The sequence below is a fragment of the Mytilus galloprovincialis genome, chromosome 12 (genome assembly GCF_965363235.1).
Source record: "Mytilus galloprovincialis chromosome 12, xbMytGall1.hap1.1, whole genome shotgun sequence".
Taxonomy (NCBI): domain Eukaryota; kingdom Metazoa; phylum Mollusca; class Bivalvia; order Mytilida; family Mytilidae; genus Mytilus; species Mytilus galloprovincialis.
In genome coordinates, this window is record NC_134849.1 from 57,175,160 (window position 1) to 57,193,419 (window position 18,260).

General features: G+C 33.5%; 1 protein-coding gene across 4 annotated transcripts in view; it reads right to left on the reverse strand.

Annotated features, from left to right (window-relative positions):
- Positions 1-18,260, reverse strand: part of LOC143054336 (uncharacterized) — a 55,408-nt gene that overhangs the window by 30,807 nt on the left and 6,341 nt on the right. For all 4 annotated transcript variants that reach the window (XM_076227319.1, XM_076227316.1, XM_076227317.1 and 1 more), the window contains exon 2: positions 1,916-1,967. In XM_076227319.1, the coding sequence (XP_076083434.1) occupies positions 1,916-1,922 (7 nt within the window). In that variant the 5' untranslated portion in view covers positions 1,923-1,967. The remainder of the gene's footprint in view (positions 1-1,915; positions 1,968-18,260) is intronic.

Consider the following 18,260-nt stretch of genomic DNA (forward strand, 5'->3'; position numbering starts at 1 on the left):
TGTAAATTGTCTTTAAAGGGCCATATCTCCATAAGGGGTCAATTGACAATTATATTCATATATACCTATTAGATCTTATTTTGCTGAACAGTTTTGCTGCTTGGAGTTTACCTTTATAATCTATAATAATATAGAATTACCAATTCAGTGGCAGCAACCCAACAATGGGTTGTAAGATTCATCTGAAAATTTCAGGGCTGACCTATCGAACAATTTAATCTCATGTCAGATTTGATCTAAATGCATTAGATTTTGAGATTTAAGCCAAAAACTGCATTTTGCCCCTATGTTCTATTTTTAGCCATGGCAGCCATGTTAATTTAACAAAATAGAAAATAAAACACAATTTTTTTTCTAAATACCCTAAGGCTGTCCCTAAGAATCATTCAGATTAAGTTTGGTTGGAATTGGTTAAGTAGTTTCAGAGGGGAAGATGTTTGAAATAGTTTACACTGGACGGACAACAACAACGATTAAAAAAAATTATAAAAGCATGTTTTGCCACTATCAATAAATTAAAAAGGTTAAATTACAAAATGTGTATACAAGATATGGTCCCTATCATAAATGTATTAGTGAAATAAAAAGATAGGAATGGCTATTAATTAATCAAGTTCATTTACATAGCTTTATTATTTGTCTAAAGTTTCTTTTCATTTATCTTTTTTTTTATTTTTCTTTTATTTTTTTAGTACAAGTGTTATATGACAGACTCTGTGTCAGAATATATATGTCACTTATATTAATATGCTGGGAAGATTTCATTTGAATCTCTCCGATATCAGCTTTCATATTGAAAAGGATAAATCCAGAGCGATCCTGGTCACCGCAATCGAGATCTCTAACATGTTTTAATAAGTTTAAATTCCCAAGGTGGCCAGGTGTATTTACATCCCTGGTTTAACCCATACGACTACTACAAAATGAATAGGCCCATAAGACATGTTAGAGAACCTAGCGATTTGACAAGTGATGATGATTTAATGATCGACACATGATAGTGACTCACATTGAGTCAGAGAACTCAGTCTTGCAAATAATCTTTCAGTCTGTCAGGGTTACCATATATCCAATATTTTCTTATTTTTAAGTGGCACTAAATTTTGAAGACAACTTCTGCTTGTCAAACAATGCATCTATGAGGGTATGAATGCCTTTAACCGTCAGGCGTCAAACGGTCATTTTTGGCTACCATTAGCGTCAAATTTGTTAAAATTTCTACCGTGATTCGTCAAAACATCCTTATGGTGATTCGTCAGAGGTCTCAAATAATTATTGTTACCGTTATTTTCTGAAAAAAATAAACTCGAGTCGTCGATTTTTTCATCATACATTTAATCATCATGCATCCAAAACTACCGTTAAGGTCATTTAGCAAGAATCTTTATCGTTATTTGTCATGAGAGTACCCCCATTACGACCCTAATCTATCAGCTTACCATTTTTCTAACCCAACTACAAACCGGTACATGTCCTAGGAAATGTTGAAAAATCTGATCTGAAAAACTGTTGCTGTGTGGTTGTTGCAATTTCATAGGCACATTATGTCAGAATGGGGACATTAAATCTGATTCCTTGTGTAGAGAGGATTTCAGGCTCTCTGCATGTGAAGAACCCTTGCAACAACTCTTAGGTGGGAGCATGATAAGGTAGCTTGTATGTTGCAAAGCTAAATTTCAGTCCATATCCCAAAATCCCCTCATTTTTCAGTGTCTCATCCTTCTTCCCTTTAAACTTCCTTTTGCATTTGTTTTGCAGGACCTACCAATTATATTAATTGTTAAATTGTTCTCGTCCTGAAATATTTGCCACTTAAAATTAAGCAAACAAAATTCAATCAATCATATTAATTTATGTACAAGCAATGTAAATATAAATCAATTCAGCATATAAGGTAAGATCTGGAAACACAAACCTGCCATTGTTTTTCTCTTTTTTTAATGTTCTTTGATACTCTTGTTGTCGAGCTGAAAAAATAAAACAGTTGGTTAATTTGATTTTTAAATACATAATTTGTCCCCTGGCATTTAAAAACATTGTCCAAAAAAAACTGGTGGTTCCAACCCACAGAGCACTAACCAAAAACTTCAACCAGAGAATGACTTTCTGTTTTAAAATTACCATAAAAGAACTGAGTTTCAATGTAACTCACATTGCACATATTTTTATGCTCAAGGGCAATAACTATTAAAATATTTATAAACAAAATTCTTTCTTTAACTTTCTAATAAAATAATATGCAGCTAATCGATATTCACTTTCAAAATCCAGCAAATTTCACAACTGTGATAAACGAGGCAAATTATACCTCTGCAGCTAGATTGTTTAACAAAAATGCATGTGAATATATACATGTATTCACAAATATTCCCATGAAATGCCAAAAAATGAAAAACCTGCTCCAGATAATCTTCAGATCATACTGTTCGGTGAACTGAATTATTTTACATGATATGGTAAACATGTGACCTGATTATATAACCCGAATTTGAGCTTTAGCATTGGGTATAGGGTGTTTTAATTTTTTTTATGAAGTACATGGTAGTCATTCAGTCTTGATCATTGGCTTATGATACACCTGAATATGGGTTATATCATCAGGTCACATGTTTTCGGTATCATGTAAAACATTACATGTCAAAATGTTTACTGTAACATGTACATTAGCTAAATAAAGATTACTGCAACTATGGAACATCCCACTGGGATTTTTTACTGACAGGATCATTGAACCTGTATATATATCAACTAGATACATAATTATCCGCCGGATAACTGAACTGCTGTTTAACTCTGAACTGCCGGATCACTTTGATCCAGGGCAGATTCCAAAAATTTCCGTCAAAAAGAACAAATTAAGAAAAATAATACTAACTGTTATTTGAATGATAATATGTGAATGTTTTATTGAATAGTAATGTTATAATATAAAGCAAGCAAACCAATTATTGGATATGATTGTTTCCATTAAAAGTAGAAATGATCAAAACAAGTTGAACTAGAGGCTCTAAAGAGCCTGTGTCGCTCACCTTGGTCTATGGGAATATTTAACAAAGAAAGCAGATGGATTCATGACAAAATTGTGTTTTGGTGATGGTGATGTGTTTGTAGATCTTACTTTACTAAACATTCTTGCTGCTTACAATTATCTCTATCTATAACAGTACTTTCTGTGGAAAATGTTATTGAAAATCTTCAAATTTTAAGAAAATTGTTAAAATTGACTATGAAGGGCAATAACTCCTTAGGGGGTCAATTGACTATTTTGGTCATACTGACTTATTTTTAGTTCTTACTTTGCTGTACATTATTGCTGTTTACAGTTTATCTCTATCTATAATAATATTCAAGATAATAACAAAAAAACAGCAAAATTTCCTCAAAATTACCAATTCAGGGGCAGCAACCTAACAACCGATTATCCGATTCATCTGAAAATTCCAGGGCAGATAGATCGTGACCTGATCAACAATTTTACTTCCTGTCAGATTTGCTCTTAATGCTTTGGTTTTTGAGTTATAAGCCAAAAACTGCATTTTACCCCCATGTTCTATTTTTAGCCATGGCGGCCATCTTGGTTTGTTTGCCAAGTTACCGGACACATTTTTTTAACTACATACCCCAATGATGATTATGGCTAAGTTTGGTTAAATTTGGCCCAGTAGTTTCAGAGGAGAAGATTTTTCTAAAAGATTACTAAGATTTACGAAAAATGGTTAACAATTGACTATAAAGGGCAATAACTCCTAAAGTGGTCAACTGACCATTTTGGTCATGTTGACTTATTTGTAGATCTTACTTTGCTGAACATTATTGCTGTTTACAGTTTATCTCTATCTATAATAATATTCAAGATAATAACCAAAAACAGCAAAATTTCCTTAAAATTACCATTTCAGGGGCAGCAACCCAACAACGGATTATCCGATTCATCTGAAAATTCCAGGGCAGATAGATCTTGACCTGATGAACAATTTTACCGCTGTCAGATTTGCTCTAAATGCTTTGGTTTTTGAGTTATAAGCCCAAAACTGCATTTTACCCCTATGTTCCATTTTTACCCAAATGATGATTATGGCCAAGTTTGGTTAAATTTGGCCCAGTAGTTTCAGAGGAGAAGATTTTTCTAAAAGATTACTAAGATTTACGAAAAATGGTTAAAAATTGACTATAAAGGGCAATAACTCCTAAAGTGGTCAACTGACCATTTTGGTCATGTTGACTTATTTGTAGATCTTACTTTGCTGAACATTATTGCTGTTTACAGTTTATCTCTATCTATAATAATATTCAAGATAATAACCAAAAACAGCAAAATTTCCTTAAAATTACCATTTCAGGGGCAGCAACCCAACAATGAAATGTCCGATTCATCTGAAAATTTCAGGGCAGATAGATCTTGACCTGATGAACAATATTACCCTGTCAGATTTGCTCTAAATGCTTTGGTTTTTGAGTTATAAGCCAAAAACTGCATTTTACCCCTATGTTCTATTTTTAGCCATGGCGGCCATTTTGGTTGGTTGGGTGGGGCACAGACACATTTTTTAAACTAGATACCCTAATGATGATTGTGGCCAAGTTTGGTTAAATTTGGCCCAGTAGTTTCAGAGGAGAAGATTTTTGTAAAAGTTAACGCAGGACGACGACGGACGACGACGGACGCCAAGTGATGAGAAAAGCTCACTTGGCCTTTCGGCCAGGTGAGCTAAAAACAGCAAAATTTCCTTAAAATTACCAATTCAGGGCCAGCAACCTATCAACGGGTCGTCCAATTAATCTCAAAATTTCAGGACAGATAGATCTTGACCTGATAAACAATTTTAACCCTGTCAGATTTGCTCTAAATGCTTTGGTTTTTGAGTGATAAGCCAACAACTGCATTTTACCTCTATGTTCTATTTTTAGCCATGGCAGCCATCTTGGTTGGTTGGCCGGGTCACCGGACACAATTTTTAAACTAGATACCCCAATGATGATTGTGGCCAAGTTTGGTTTAATTTGGCCCAGTAGTTTCAGAGGAGAAGATTTTTGTAAAAGATATCTATGATTTACGAAAAATGGTTAAAAATTGACTATAAAGGGCAATAACTCCTAAAGGGGTCAACAGATAATTTTGGTCCTGTTGACTTATTTGTAGATCTTACTTTTCTGAACATTTTTGCTGTTTACAGTTTATCTCGTGTGCTGGTGGTCTGTACCACAGAGTGTATGCGTCTAGTGTGGTTAGTGCCATAGGCTCTCTATCACCGCTGGCTAGCCTGCATTGCAGGTGAACAGAAAGCCGAGTGCGTAAGTCTTTCTGCCAGTACATAGCCTCTACACTATTCAAGACTTCTACAATGCCTCCTCGCGACAGCACATGGTAACTAGGATCTAGCATCCTAGGCATTATTGTAGAGGATCTCGGAGCAGCAAGGGCTCCAGAGATGCAGTGTGTAGGCCCATCGGCGTGTGGATACGCCCTTGCACTCATCAACCTTGTCCCAACTATGGGTAAATAGTACCACTGCCTTGTGGTTAGTTTTGGGAAATTCAAAGGCTATGGGAGCAGACCCAGAAAGAAAAGCCGGGAAGATTGAACTCGTCAGCCATGGTAGGCAATCGTCTATGGGAAGGAAAACCTAGACAACAAAACTCCATCCTACAGGTAGTAGGTTTCTCGTATGGCTAATCACCAGACAGAGTAAAAAATTGATGATTACGGAAACCCAAGATACATTAAGAAATCAGCATGAGGATAACACCTCTGCTGCACAACATGGTTTAAGGGACATGACGCTGGTGGATGAAAGCCCACGGGAAGTCCACAAGCTGACACCCTTGTGTACACCAAAAGATAATATACTTCTAGGCAGTTGGAATGTAAGAACTATGTATGCCACAGGTAAAACTGCAGAAGTTGAAAGGGAAATGGACAGATACAACATAGAAATATTGGCCTTAAATGAAGTCAGATGGCTAGACAGTGGAAAGCTTACACTTCAAAATGGTAAAGTCTTATTATATTCGGGCAGGAATGATGGATTACATCAGGCAGGAGTTGGAATGATGCTGTCAAACCGAGCAAAAAAGGCACTGATTGAATGGAAGCCAATCACTGAGAGATTAATGTATGCCAGATTTCACACAACAACCATCAAAATAAGTGTCATCACTGTATATGCACCAACCAACGATGCTACAGATGAAACAAAAGAAAGCTTTATAGAACAGCTAGATAGAGTCATAGCAGGAACACCTAAACATGACATCCTCTTAGTAATGGGAGACTTTAATGCAAAGGTTGGAATAAACAATGAAGGTCATGAGAACATCATGGGAAGGCATGGAATAGGAAGAAAAAACGAAAATGGAGAAAACCTCCTTGATATTTGTCAAAGGAACAACTTAGTTATTACTGGCACTATCTTTCCACATAAAGACAAACACAAAGTAACATGGATATCACCAAACAAGAAAACAGAAAATCAAATAGACCATATCCTTGTTACTAGACAACACAGAACATCAATACTGGACACAAGAGCAATGAGAGGAGCAGACATTGGCAGCGATCACGAACTCCTCAAATGCAAATTAAGAATCAAACTTAAAAGACATAAAATAGTAATGGATGCTACAAGGAAGAGATTTGATACCACCAAACTGCAACGTCCAGAAGTAAGAAAAGCATTTTCAATCGAGCTTAAGAACAGGTTCCAACTCTTAGACGAACTAGAGGACATAGAAACATTCTGGGAAGGAGTAACAAAATGCTATAAAGAAACAGCAACTAAAACCTTAGGTTTCAAAGAGCGTGGGCATAAGCCCTGGATCACCAATGAGTCATGGAAACTTGTAGACGAGAGAAGACAACTAAAGGAAAGAACAAACAACAGTAGATCAGAAAGCCGAGTGCGTAAGTCTTTCTGCCAGTACATAGCCTCTACACTATTCAAGACTTCTACAATGCCTCCTCGCGACAGCACATGGTAACTAGGATCTAGCATCCTAGGCATTATTGTAGAGGATCTCGGAGCAGCAAGGGCTCCAGAGATGCAGTGTGTAGGCCCATCGGCGTGTGGATACGCAAGTCAAGAACAGTTTAAATGCCAAGTATAGCGACAAAGACAAGGAGGTAAAGAAAAGTATGAGAAATGACAAAAGGCAATGGACAGACAACTTAATTGAAGAAGCAGAAAAAGCAGCAAGCAATGGTATGATGAAAACAGTATATGAGGTTACTAGAACAATTTGCAATGAAAAACAGAAACCACCTCAAGTCATCAAAGACAAGTCTGGAAATTTATTATCAACCCATGAAGAAAAACTTAAAAGATGGAAAGAACACTTTCAAGAAGTCTTGAATAGGCCTGAACCAGAAATAGCACTTAACATCAATTTAGACTATGAAATCGAGGAAAGAGAGATTGATACTGGCCCAATCAGAAAAGAGGAAATTACAAAAGCCTTGAAACAATTAAAAAATGGGAAGTCAGGAGGCATAGATGGCATAACAGCGGAAATACTTAAAGCAGATACAATAACAACCACCAAGTATTTGCTAAAGCTCTACAATATGATATGGATTGGAAATGAAATACCAAAGGAGTGGAATAAAGGTCTTATTGTTAAAATTGTAAAGAAAGGAGACCGGACATGTTGCGACAACTACAGAGGCATAACACTACTCTCTGTGCCAAGTAAGGTATTCACTAAGATAATCATCCAAAGAATACAAGAAGGTATAGATGAAGAGCTAAGACAAGAGCAAGCTGGCTTCAGAAGGGGAAAAAGCACCACTGAACAACTATTTGCTTTAAGAAACATCATAGAACAATGTTCTGAATGGAATGCTCCTTTATACATCAACTTTGTAGACTTTGAAAAGGCGTTTGATTCCATACACCGGGAAAGCTTATGGTCCATCTTAAAAGCTTATCGCATCCCAGCCAAACTCATCACAGTAATAAAACTCTTTTACGATTCATTTGAGTGTGCAGTACTAGATGAAGGAATACAATCAGATTGGTTCAAAGTAAAAACAGGAGTAAAACAAGGATGCGTGATGTCTGGCTTCTTATTTCTGATAGCCATTGACTATGTCATGAAGCAAACAATAAAAGACCATGAAACAGGAATTAGATGGAAATTTACCACCAAACTAGAGGACCTTGATTTTGCGGATGACCTAGCATTACTATCTTCCAAATTCCAACATATACAGTTAAAAACAAGTAAACTTCAAGAAAATGCCAGCAAAATAGGATTAAAGATAAACGCATCCAAAACAAAAGTAATGCGGATGAATACCACGAATAACAACCCGGTGAAATTAAATGAGAAAGACCTAGAGGATGTCGATACCTTCACTTACCTAGGGGGAATAGTTACAACAAAAGGTGGCTGTGACAATGATATGGACAACAGGTTCAAGAAAGCTAAAGGCCAATTCAGCAGGTTAAGAAAAATATGGAGATCATCGGTACTGTCTTTTAAAACAAAGGTCAGACTATTTAACAGCTTAGTAATATCAGTCCTACTGTATGGATGTGAAACCTGGAAAACAACTGAACAAGACAAAAAGAAATTAAACACCTTTCAAAATAGATGTCTCAGACAGATATTGAAAATAAGATGGCCCAATACAATTTCAAATGAAAACCTCCACATAAGAGCTGGAACAAAGAAGCTAAGCGATGATGTTATAGAATGGCGTTGGAGATGGATTGGCCATGTACTTAGGATGGATGCCAACAGTATATGTTCAGTTGCACTGACATGGAAACCAGAGGGGAAAAGGAAAGTTGGACGTCCCAAAACCACCTGGAGACGGACTGTAGAGACAGAACGAACATCACTTGGATGGAACAGCTGGGCTTCAGCAAGAACAGTAGCTAAAGACCGTGTGAGATGGAAACAATGTATCAGGGCCTTAAATGCCGACCGGCATGAAGAGGATAGGTGAGGTGAGGTGACAGTTTATCTCTATCTATAATAATAATCAAGATAATAACCAAAAACAGCAAAATTTCCTTAAAATTACCATTTCAGGGGCAGCAACCCAACAATGAAATGTCCGATTCATCTGAAAATTTCAGGGCAGATAGATCTTGACCTGATAAACAATATTACCCTGTCAGATTTGCTCTAAATGCTTTGGTTTTTGAGTTATAAGCCAAAAACTGCATTTTACCCCTATGTTCTATTTTTAGCCATGGCGGCCATCTTGGTTGGTTGGCCGGGTCACTGGACACAATTTTTAAACTAGACACCCTAATAATGATTTTGGCCATGTTTGGTTAAATTTGGCCCAGCAGTTTCAGAAGAGAAGATTTTTGTAAAAGTTAACGACGACGGACGACGGACGCCAAGTGATGAGAAAAGCTCACGTGGCCCTTTGGGCCAGGTGAGCTAAAAATGTGAAATGTTTGACCGAAATTACTTCCCATATTTTGACACAAGGTTTATATGTTTTACGATACTTTAAGTTGACACTGGTATAATGGTTTTTATTAGTGTAGTCTGATTATTCAAACATCCCTGTTTCCAAAACTTTGGCTTTTATTTTGTTAAAAACATCTGTGATATATATTTTTTTCAAATTCAAATACCTTACTTATTAGATGCTCGTCTGTCAATAAATGTTATGATAGCAACAGGTTCATAAAATCTTGCCACATCATTGTAGGTACTTATATAAGCCTGTTTAAATTGTATTTCATAATGTACATTAAACATACACATTTTGGATCTTTCAATTTACTTTATTTAATCAATAGTTTTATCAAATCTGTTGCTAACAGAATTTCTGTCAAACTTGTCATTTTATGTTAGCAACATTTGGATGTGCTACAAATTAGAGTTATCTGTCCTGGGTTGAAATCTTTTTAAATTTCAGGCAGCAGTATTTTGCAGGAGTTCTTAATATGACTTTCAACTAGGATAAGATATCCAATGTTGGTTAAAAATCTCAAATATACATTGTCCGTCAAATTTATTTATGTTAGCACAATCTTATGTTAGCAACAAGTCCGTCAATATCTTATGTTAGCAACACTATTTAGTCTGTCAAATTTTATGTTAGCAACAATAATGTCCGTCAAATCTTATGTTAGCAACAAAAAAGTCTGTCAAATATTATATTAGCAACAAAAAAATCTGTCAAATGTTATGTTAGCAACAAAATAGTCTGTCAATTCTTATGTTAGCAACAACTTAATTTCTGTCAAATCATATGTTAGCAGCATTGTTCATGTCTGTCAAATCTTATGTTAGCAACTCCAAGATAATCCTTTTTTAAAGTTATTCCAATTCCTTTTTTATTGGTGCAGATGTTCAGAAATGCTTTATTCCAATATAATTCTTATATCATTTGCATATCTATAAATACTTGAATTGGATTGGTCAAGTAGAATTTTTCTCTTGGTTTACACTTCGATAAACCATGTTTCCGAAACTACTTTTGTAATCTATTCATGCGCAATTCACATTCTTGCAGGGATACTGGGATTTTCAGCAAGTTGAGATTATAAAACAATTGCATAACAGTTGTTTATATTTTAATGCATATATAACAAAAAAAAAAGAAATAAAATAAATGCACTACAGCTTCGAAAATGTATAAAAATAAAATTTAAATCAAATTCTGGGAAATTTCACGAATGATTTGGCGAATTTACGTCATGGCAAAACACGACGTCATACGATTGAAAACTTTCAGACGGAAGATTATTTCGTTACTTGTACGCTTCAAATTCGGATAGTATCGAATTAAAATGAAGTTTTTGAGGTAGGTGCTAGTTCATTTTAGATTCTGTTGCATTTATCGAACATTTAAGTTTTTTAGAAAGTCTAGATGGCGGCGTACTCCTTAGTTAATACATGCCATTGTGCTTCTGATGGTACATATAGTAGCCATCAAAGTAATAATGTAAATTAATAATCGGGTATGTTTGGCTGAAGAATTATAAGGATTAAACATATTTTTTCTAGAGGTTATTGATGTGTAAACCGGGTCTCTAACTCACAAACTTGACATAAAAGTCCTTCGGACTTTAATTCAGTTTGTGAGTTAATCGCCCCGGTTTACACATCAATAACCTCTAGAAAAAATGTGTTAAATCCTATATTGCCTTTCATATTAAATCAAGATATACATCCAAACCTTGAAAATACTGAAAATATCAGAATTTTTTGTGTTGCTAACATAAGAATTTTCCGTCAAAATGTCTGTCAATTTTGTTATGATAGCAACATTTTTTTAAGGCTAAGTGTACGTAATATAACTACTCAATGGATTTTTTTTAAATTTTACATGTGGATTCTGCTTGTAAAAATACATCAGAATATAAAATAAAACAAGAGGCTCTCAAGAGCCTGAATCGCTCACCTGGTAAACAATGCCTTCGGCCATGTTTTTTGACGAAATAGAAAATAAAACACAAACTTTATTTTATACACCCTACTGATCATTCAAATGAAGTTTGGTTGAATTTGGTTGAGTAGTTTTAGAGGAGAAGATTTTTTAAAGTTAGCAAATATGATGAACAAATTGTGAAAAATTGTCATTAAAGGACAATAACCCCTTAAGGGGTCAATTGACAATTTTGGTCATATTAACTTATTTGTAGATCTTACTTTGATGATCATTTTTGCTGTTTACAGTTTATCTTTATCTATAATGATATTCAAGATAATGACCAACAAGAGGCTCTCAAGAGCCTGAATCGCTCACCTTAAATTTTTTGGTTAAATCTCTCATCAATGATTATTTTGGCTTTTCAATTTATTTAAATGTTCTTTGAATCGTCCTATTTTCTTCAAAAGCAAAAAAAAAATCATTTTCTCCTATGTTCTATTTTAGCCATAGGAGCTATGTTTCTGACATACAAGGAAATGAAATATAAAATTTATACTAGATACTCTGAAACTCATTTAGCCTAAGTTTGGCTGAAATTGATACAGCAGTTTCAAAGAAGATTTTTTTTAAGTAAGTCAACATGATGAACAAATTGTGAAAAAAGTCTTTAAAGGGCAATAACTCCTTAAGGGGTCAATTGACAATTTTGGTCAAATTGACTTATTTGTAGATCTTACTTTGCTTAACATTTTTGCTATTAACAGTTTATCTGTATCTATAATAATATTCAAGATAATAACCAAAAACTGCAAAATTTCTTTAAAATCATCAATTCAAGGGCATTATACCTGAAAAACCAGTTACCCAATTCGGCTGAAAATTTCAGGACAGGTAGACCTTGACCTAATAAATACTTTAACTTCTTGTCTTATTTGCTCTAAATGCTGGAGTTTTTGAGATATAAGCCAAAAACTGCATTTTACCCTTTTTCTATTTTTAGCCATGACGGCCATGTTTTTTGACGAAATAAAAAATAAAGCACAAACTTTATTTTATACACCCTACTGATCATTCAGTTGAAGTTTGGTTGAATTTGGTTTAGTAGTTTTAGAGGAGAAGATTTTTTAAAGTTAGCAAATATGATGAACAAATTGTGAAAAATTGTCATTAAAGGACAATAACCCCTTAAGGGGTCAATTGACAATTTTGGTCTTATTAACTTATTTGTAGATCTTACTTTGCTGATCATTTTTGCTGTTTACAGTTTATCTTTATCTATAATAATATTCAAGATAATGACCAAAAACTGCAAAATTTCCTTAAAATTACCAATTAAGTGGCAGCAACCCAACAATGGTTTGTTCGATTCATCTGAAAATTTCAGGGCTGATAGATCTTGACCTAATGAACATTTTTACCCTGTCAGATTTGCTCTAAATGCTTTCGTTTTTGAGATATAAGCCAAAAACTGCATTTGACCCCTATGTTCTATTTTAAGTAACAGCGGCCATGTTTTTTGACGGATCAAAAATCAAAGCACACACTTTGTGCAGGATAATCTAAGGAACAATCATGGTAAGTTTCATCCAAATCCATTCAGTAGTTTCAGAGGAGAAGATTTTTTAAAGTTAGCAAATGTGATGTACAAATTGTGAAAAATTGTCATTAAAGGACAATAACCCCTTAAGGGGTCCATTGACAATTTTGGTCATATTAACTTATTTGTAGATCTTACTTTGCTGATCATTTTTGCTGTTTACAGTTTATCTTTATCTATAATAATATTCAAGATAATGACCAACCAGTTGCTTCTGCGAAGCGCAGCATTATACGACCGCAGAGGTTGAACCCTGAACGGTTGGGGCAAGTATGGACACAACATTCAAGCTGGATTCAGCTCTAAATTTGGATTGTGATTAAATAGTTGACACAGCATAGGTTTCTGACACAGAATGAATGTGGTCTAATGAACTTAAACAACAAATTTTGCCTTTGAGCAATTCACTATGCTGTTGAATATTAATCCTCTCAAAAAAATGTTTGAAGAAATTTTCTTTTTATTTATGAAATCTGAAATGAAAAAAATTGACCCCCCAATTTTTTTTCACATCCCCCTTTCCCTTATTTCAAAACTGATCTCAATTCAAATTTCTAATGAAGTTTGCAACAATAACTACTCATTTAAATACATCATAAAATATTAAAATGTAAAAAAAGTGCTTGTTATTACTGAATGGTAAAGATTGTTTTAATCTATCAGTTGGTAGTAAAAGTGAATATACATTGTATATTGTATAAAACAATGATTTAAGTTGATTCAACTACTATTCTGGACAAAGAAAGATAACTCCAATTGAAATCCAATTGGAATTTCTTGCTATTGCACAATATTGTGCAGTTAGATATTTCTTGCTATTGTGCAATACTGTGCAATTGAAAATATTTGCTATTGCACAATACTGTGCAATTGAAGATTTCTTGCTATTGCACAATATATTGATACTGTGCAATTGAAGATTTCTTGCTATTGCTGAATACTGTGCAATTGAAAATTTCTTGCTATTGCACAATACTTAATATAATAATTTTGGATCCTGATTTGGACCAACTTGAAAACTGGGCCCATAATCAAAAATCTAAGTACATGTTTAGATTCAGCATATCAAAGAGGCCCAAGAATTCAATTTTTGTTAAAATCAAACTTAGTTTAATTTTGGACCCTTTGGACTTTAATGTAGACCAATTTTAAAACGGGACCAACAATTAAGAATCTACATACACAGTTAGATTTGGCATATCAAAGAACCCCAATTATTCAATTTTTGATGAAATCAAACAAAGTTTAATTTTGGACCCCGATTTGGACCAACTTGAAAACTGGGCCAATAATCAAAAATCTAAGTACATTTTTAGATTCAGCATATCAAAGAACCCCAAGGATTCAATTTTTGTTAAAATCAAACTAAGTTTAATTTTGGACCCTTTGGACCTTAATGTAGACCAATTTGAAAACGGGACCAAAAATTAAGAATCTACATACACAGTTAAATTCGGCATATCAAAGAACCCCAATTATTCAATTTTTAATGAAATCAAACAAAGTTTAATTTTGGACCCTTTGGGCCCTTTATTCCTAAACTGTTGGGACCAAAACTCCCAAAATCAATACCAACCTTCCTTTTATGGTCATAAACCTTGTGTTTAAATTTCATACATTTCTATTTACTTATAATAAAGTTATGGTGCGAAAACCAAGAAAAATGCTTATTTGGGTCCCTTTTTGGCCCGTAATTCCTAAACTGTTGGGACCTCAACTCCCAAAATCAATACCAACCTTCCTTTTGTGGTCATAAACATTGTGTTTAAATTTCATTGATTTCTATTTACTTATACTAAAGTTATTGTGCGAAAACCAAGAATAATGCTTATTTGGGCCCTTTTTTGGCCCCTAATTCCTAAAATGTTGGAACCTCAACTCCCAAAATCAATCCCAACCTTTCTTTAGTGGTCATAAACCTTGTGTCAAAATTTCATAGATTTCTATTTACTTTTACTAAAGTTAGAGTGCGAAAAACTAAAAGTATTCGGACGACGACGACGACGCAGACGACGACGCCAACGTGATACCAATATACGACCAAAATTTTTTTTAATTTTTGCGGTCGTATAAAAACAGCAAAATTTCTTTAAAAATTACCAATTGTGGGGCAGCAACCCAACAACCCATTGTCCAATTCCTCTGAAAATTTCAGAGCAGATAAATATTGACTAGATAAACAATTTAACCACTTTCAGATTTGCTATAAATGCTTTGGTTTCAGAGTTATAAGCCAAAATCTACATTTTACCCCTATGTTCTATTTTTAGCCATGGCGGCCATCTTGGTTGGTTGGCCGGGTCAATGGACACATTTGTAAACTAGATACTCCAATGATGATTGTGGCTAAGTTTGGTAAAATTTGGTCTAGTAGTTTCAGAGAAGATTTTCGTAAAAGACTACAAAATGTACGAAAAATTGGTAAAAAATTACTATAAAGGGCAATAACTCCTTAAGGGGTCAACTAACCATTTTGATCATGTTGACTTATTTGTAGATCTTACTTTGCTGAACATTATTGCTGTTTACAGTTTATCTCTATCTATAATAGTATTCAAGATAATAACCAACAAGAATGTGTCCCCAGTACACGAATGCCCCACTCGCACTATCATTTTCTATGTTCAGTGGACCGTGAAATTGGGGTAAACCCTCTAATTTGGCATTAAAATTAAAAAGATCATATCATAGGGAACATGTTTACTAACAGGGATGATTCCACTATATAGTTTAGGGCCGCCTAGCGGCCCTTAAATTTGCCAGCGGCCCCAAAAAAATATTTGTGAATATAAATTCCTAATTCGTGAAAATAAAATAAAAATCTGTTTTCCAGAAAAGTTTAGGACTTTATTCGTTATAGGTTGAAAAATATATGCAAAGTATAGATGTTTACAGTGTCCTATATTTTGACTTTAGTGGAAGATTTGATTCTGTCATAGATATCTATGATTATGTCAACATTTGGTAACAATTTTAGCAGCCAGATTCAATTGATTAAAATGTTATTGGATTATTTGATCTCGTAAAAGGTTAATCAAAAACATGTTTGTCAAAATTGTTGTGAAAGCAGACCTCGGCTAAGAGCAAATTCAAATTTTGATATAATATTGATGAATCCATTTTAATGGGTGCCGATCTCGTAAAAGCAGATCGCCCAGAAGAGCTGCATGGTTATATAATTTGATGAAGATACCAGTAAATTATTTTATATTTGGCTCTATTTCATCAAAAGATAAAAGTTTGAGCATTTTGAATAATAATGTTGATGATTAGACCATTCATGAAATATGATATGTCACCATTTAATATGGAACTTTTTCAAAAGTTATGAAAATGATCCTTTCTTCTTCTTTAGAATACCATCAACTTTTTGGGAATTACTTTCCGGCGCATGCATAAATAGTTTTAAGTTAATTTCAAATATTCTTTTATTTATTTATGAAATTTACATTTTTTCTAAATAATTTTAAAGTTCACTGGTCAATTGCTTTAAATATCTTATATATTAAGTATATAAACTTTTGTAATTGTCTTTCTGAATACAACAATGGACCAGTTCAATTTGAAATCCATTTTAATCAAGGTAAACTTATAAAGATGACCTGTTGAAAAAAAAAACAAATGTATGATTTTTTCTTCATTGGTTTATATGGCAAGCCATTTTGCTATTTAATTAAATTTCAAGATATCTAAGATATCTTGTATAGTTTATAAGATATTATATGAAATATCTTACAGATTATATAAGATATCTTATAAAGTTTTTGAAATTTACAATTTTTAAAATAATTTCATAAAATATAAGAGATATCTTATAAACTAAATGAGATATTTTATTAACTATATAAGATATTTTATAAACTAAATGTATTGTTTATAAGATATCTTATATGAAAGATATTCATAAGATGTATTAATAACTATAGGAGATATATTTAAAAGTATATGAGATATCTATAAAATATATAGTTTATAAGATATCTTATATAAATTTCTTTATAAACTATACAAGATATCTTAAAGATATCTTATAAACTATCTTATAAACTCTTAAATATATCTTATAAACTATACAAGATATCTAATCTGAAATATATTCATAAGAGATCTTTAAAACTTTAGGAGATATCTTATCAAGTACATTTTTTTGTACATGTATATAAGATATCTTATAAAATATATAGTTTATAAGATACCTTATATAATTTTCTTTATAAGATATCCCATAAACTATACAAGATATCTTAGAAACTATATGAGATGTCTTATCAACTATATAAGATGTCTTGTAAATTATAAAAGATATCTTGTAAATTATAAAAGATATTTATAAGATATCTCATATACTTTATGGTCTCTAATAAACTTGACATTTGATTAAATAGTAAAACGGCTTGCCATAGATTAATGTAAGCTGATATATATGTATGTTTATGTATATGTTATATGCCTAGGTTACTTTGAAGTAAGGCGTCAAAGAAAAAAAAATATAATAGCCTTTCAAGACGTCATACTTATTTGGACTAGTGCATCATGTGCACTGATATTCATGTAATACAACTTCCCTAGTCATGCTAGTCTCAATCCAATAACTTTCAAGTAATCTGGTGATCATATCTATGTGATCAGAATAATATATATCATAATCAGTAGCTCATCCATAATTATTCAAAATGTTACAACTTCTTAAATCAGTGTAGAGGTTAAACTTAATATACATTTCCGTTTTTACAGGAAAATGATCATGATGATATGATTTCGTCTTAGATTTTATGCATAAAAAAAATCCCAATTGGGATAAAAATTCCCAATTCGATGTTCAAGGGACCTATTTGAAAACACCTGGAATCATCCCTGACTAAGTTTTAAGTCGATTGGACTTCAACTTCATCAAAAACTACCTTGACCAAAAACTTTAACCTGAAGCGGGACAGACAGACGAACGAATGAACGGACGAACAAACAGACACACAGACCAGAAAACATAATGCCCTTCTACTATCGTAGGTGGGGCATAAAAACTGCAAAATTTCCTTAAAATTACCAATTCATGGGCAGCAACCCAACAATGGTTGTTCGATTCATCTGAAAATTTCAGGGCTGATAGATCTTGACCTGATAAACAATTTTACCCATGTCAGATTTGCTCTTAATGCTTTGGTTTTTGAGTTTTAAGCCAAAAACTGCATTTTACCCCTATGTTCTATTTTTAGACGTGGCAGCCATATTGGTTGGATGGCCGGGTCACCGGACACATTTTTAACAAGAATGTGTCCACAGTACACGGATGCCCCACTCACACTATCATTTTCTATGTTT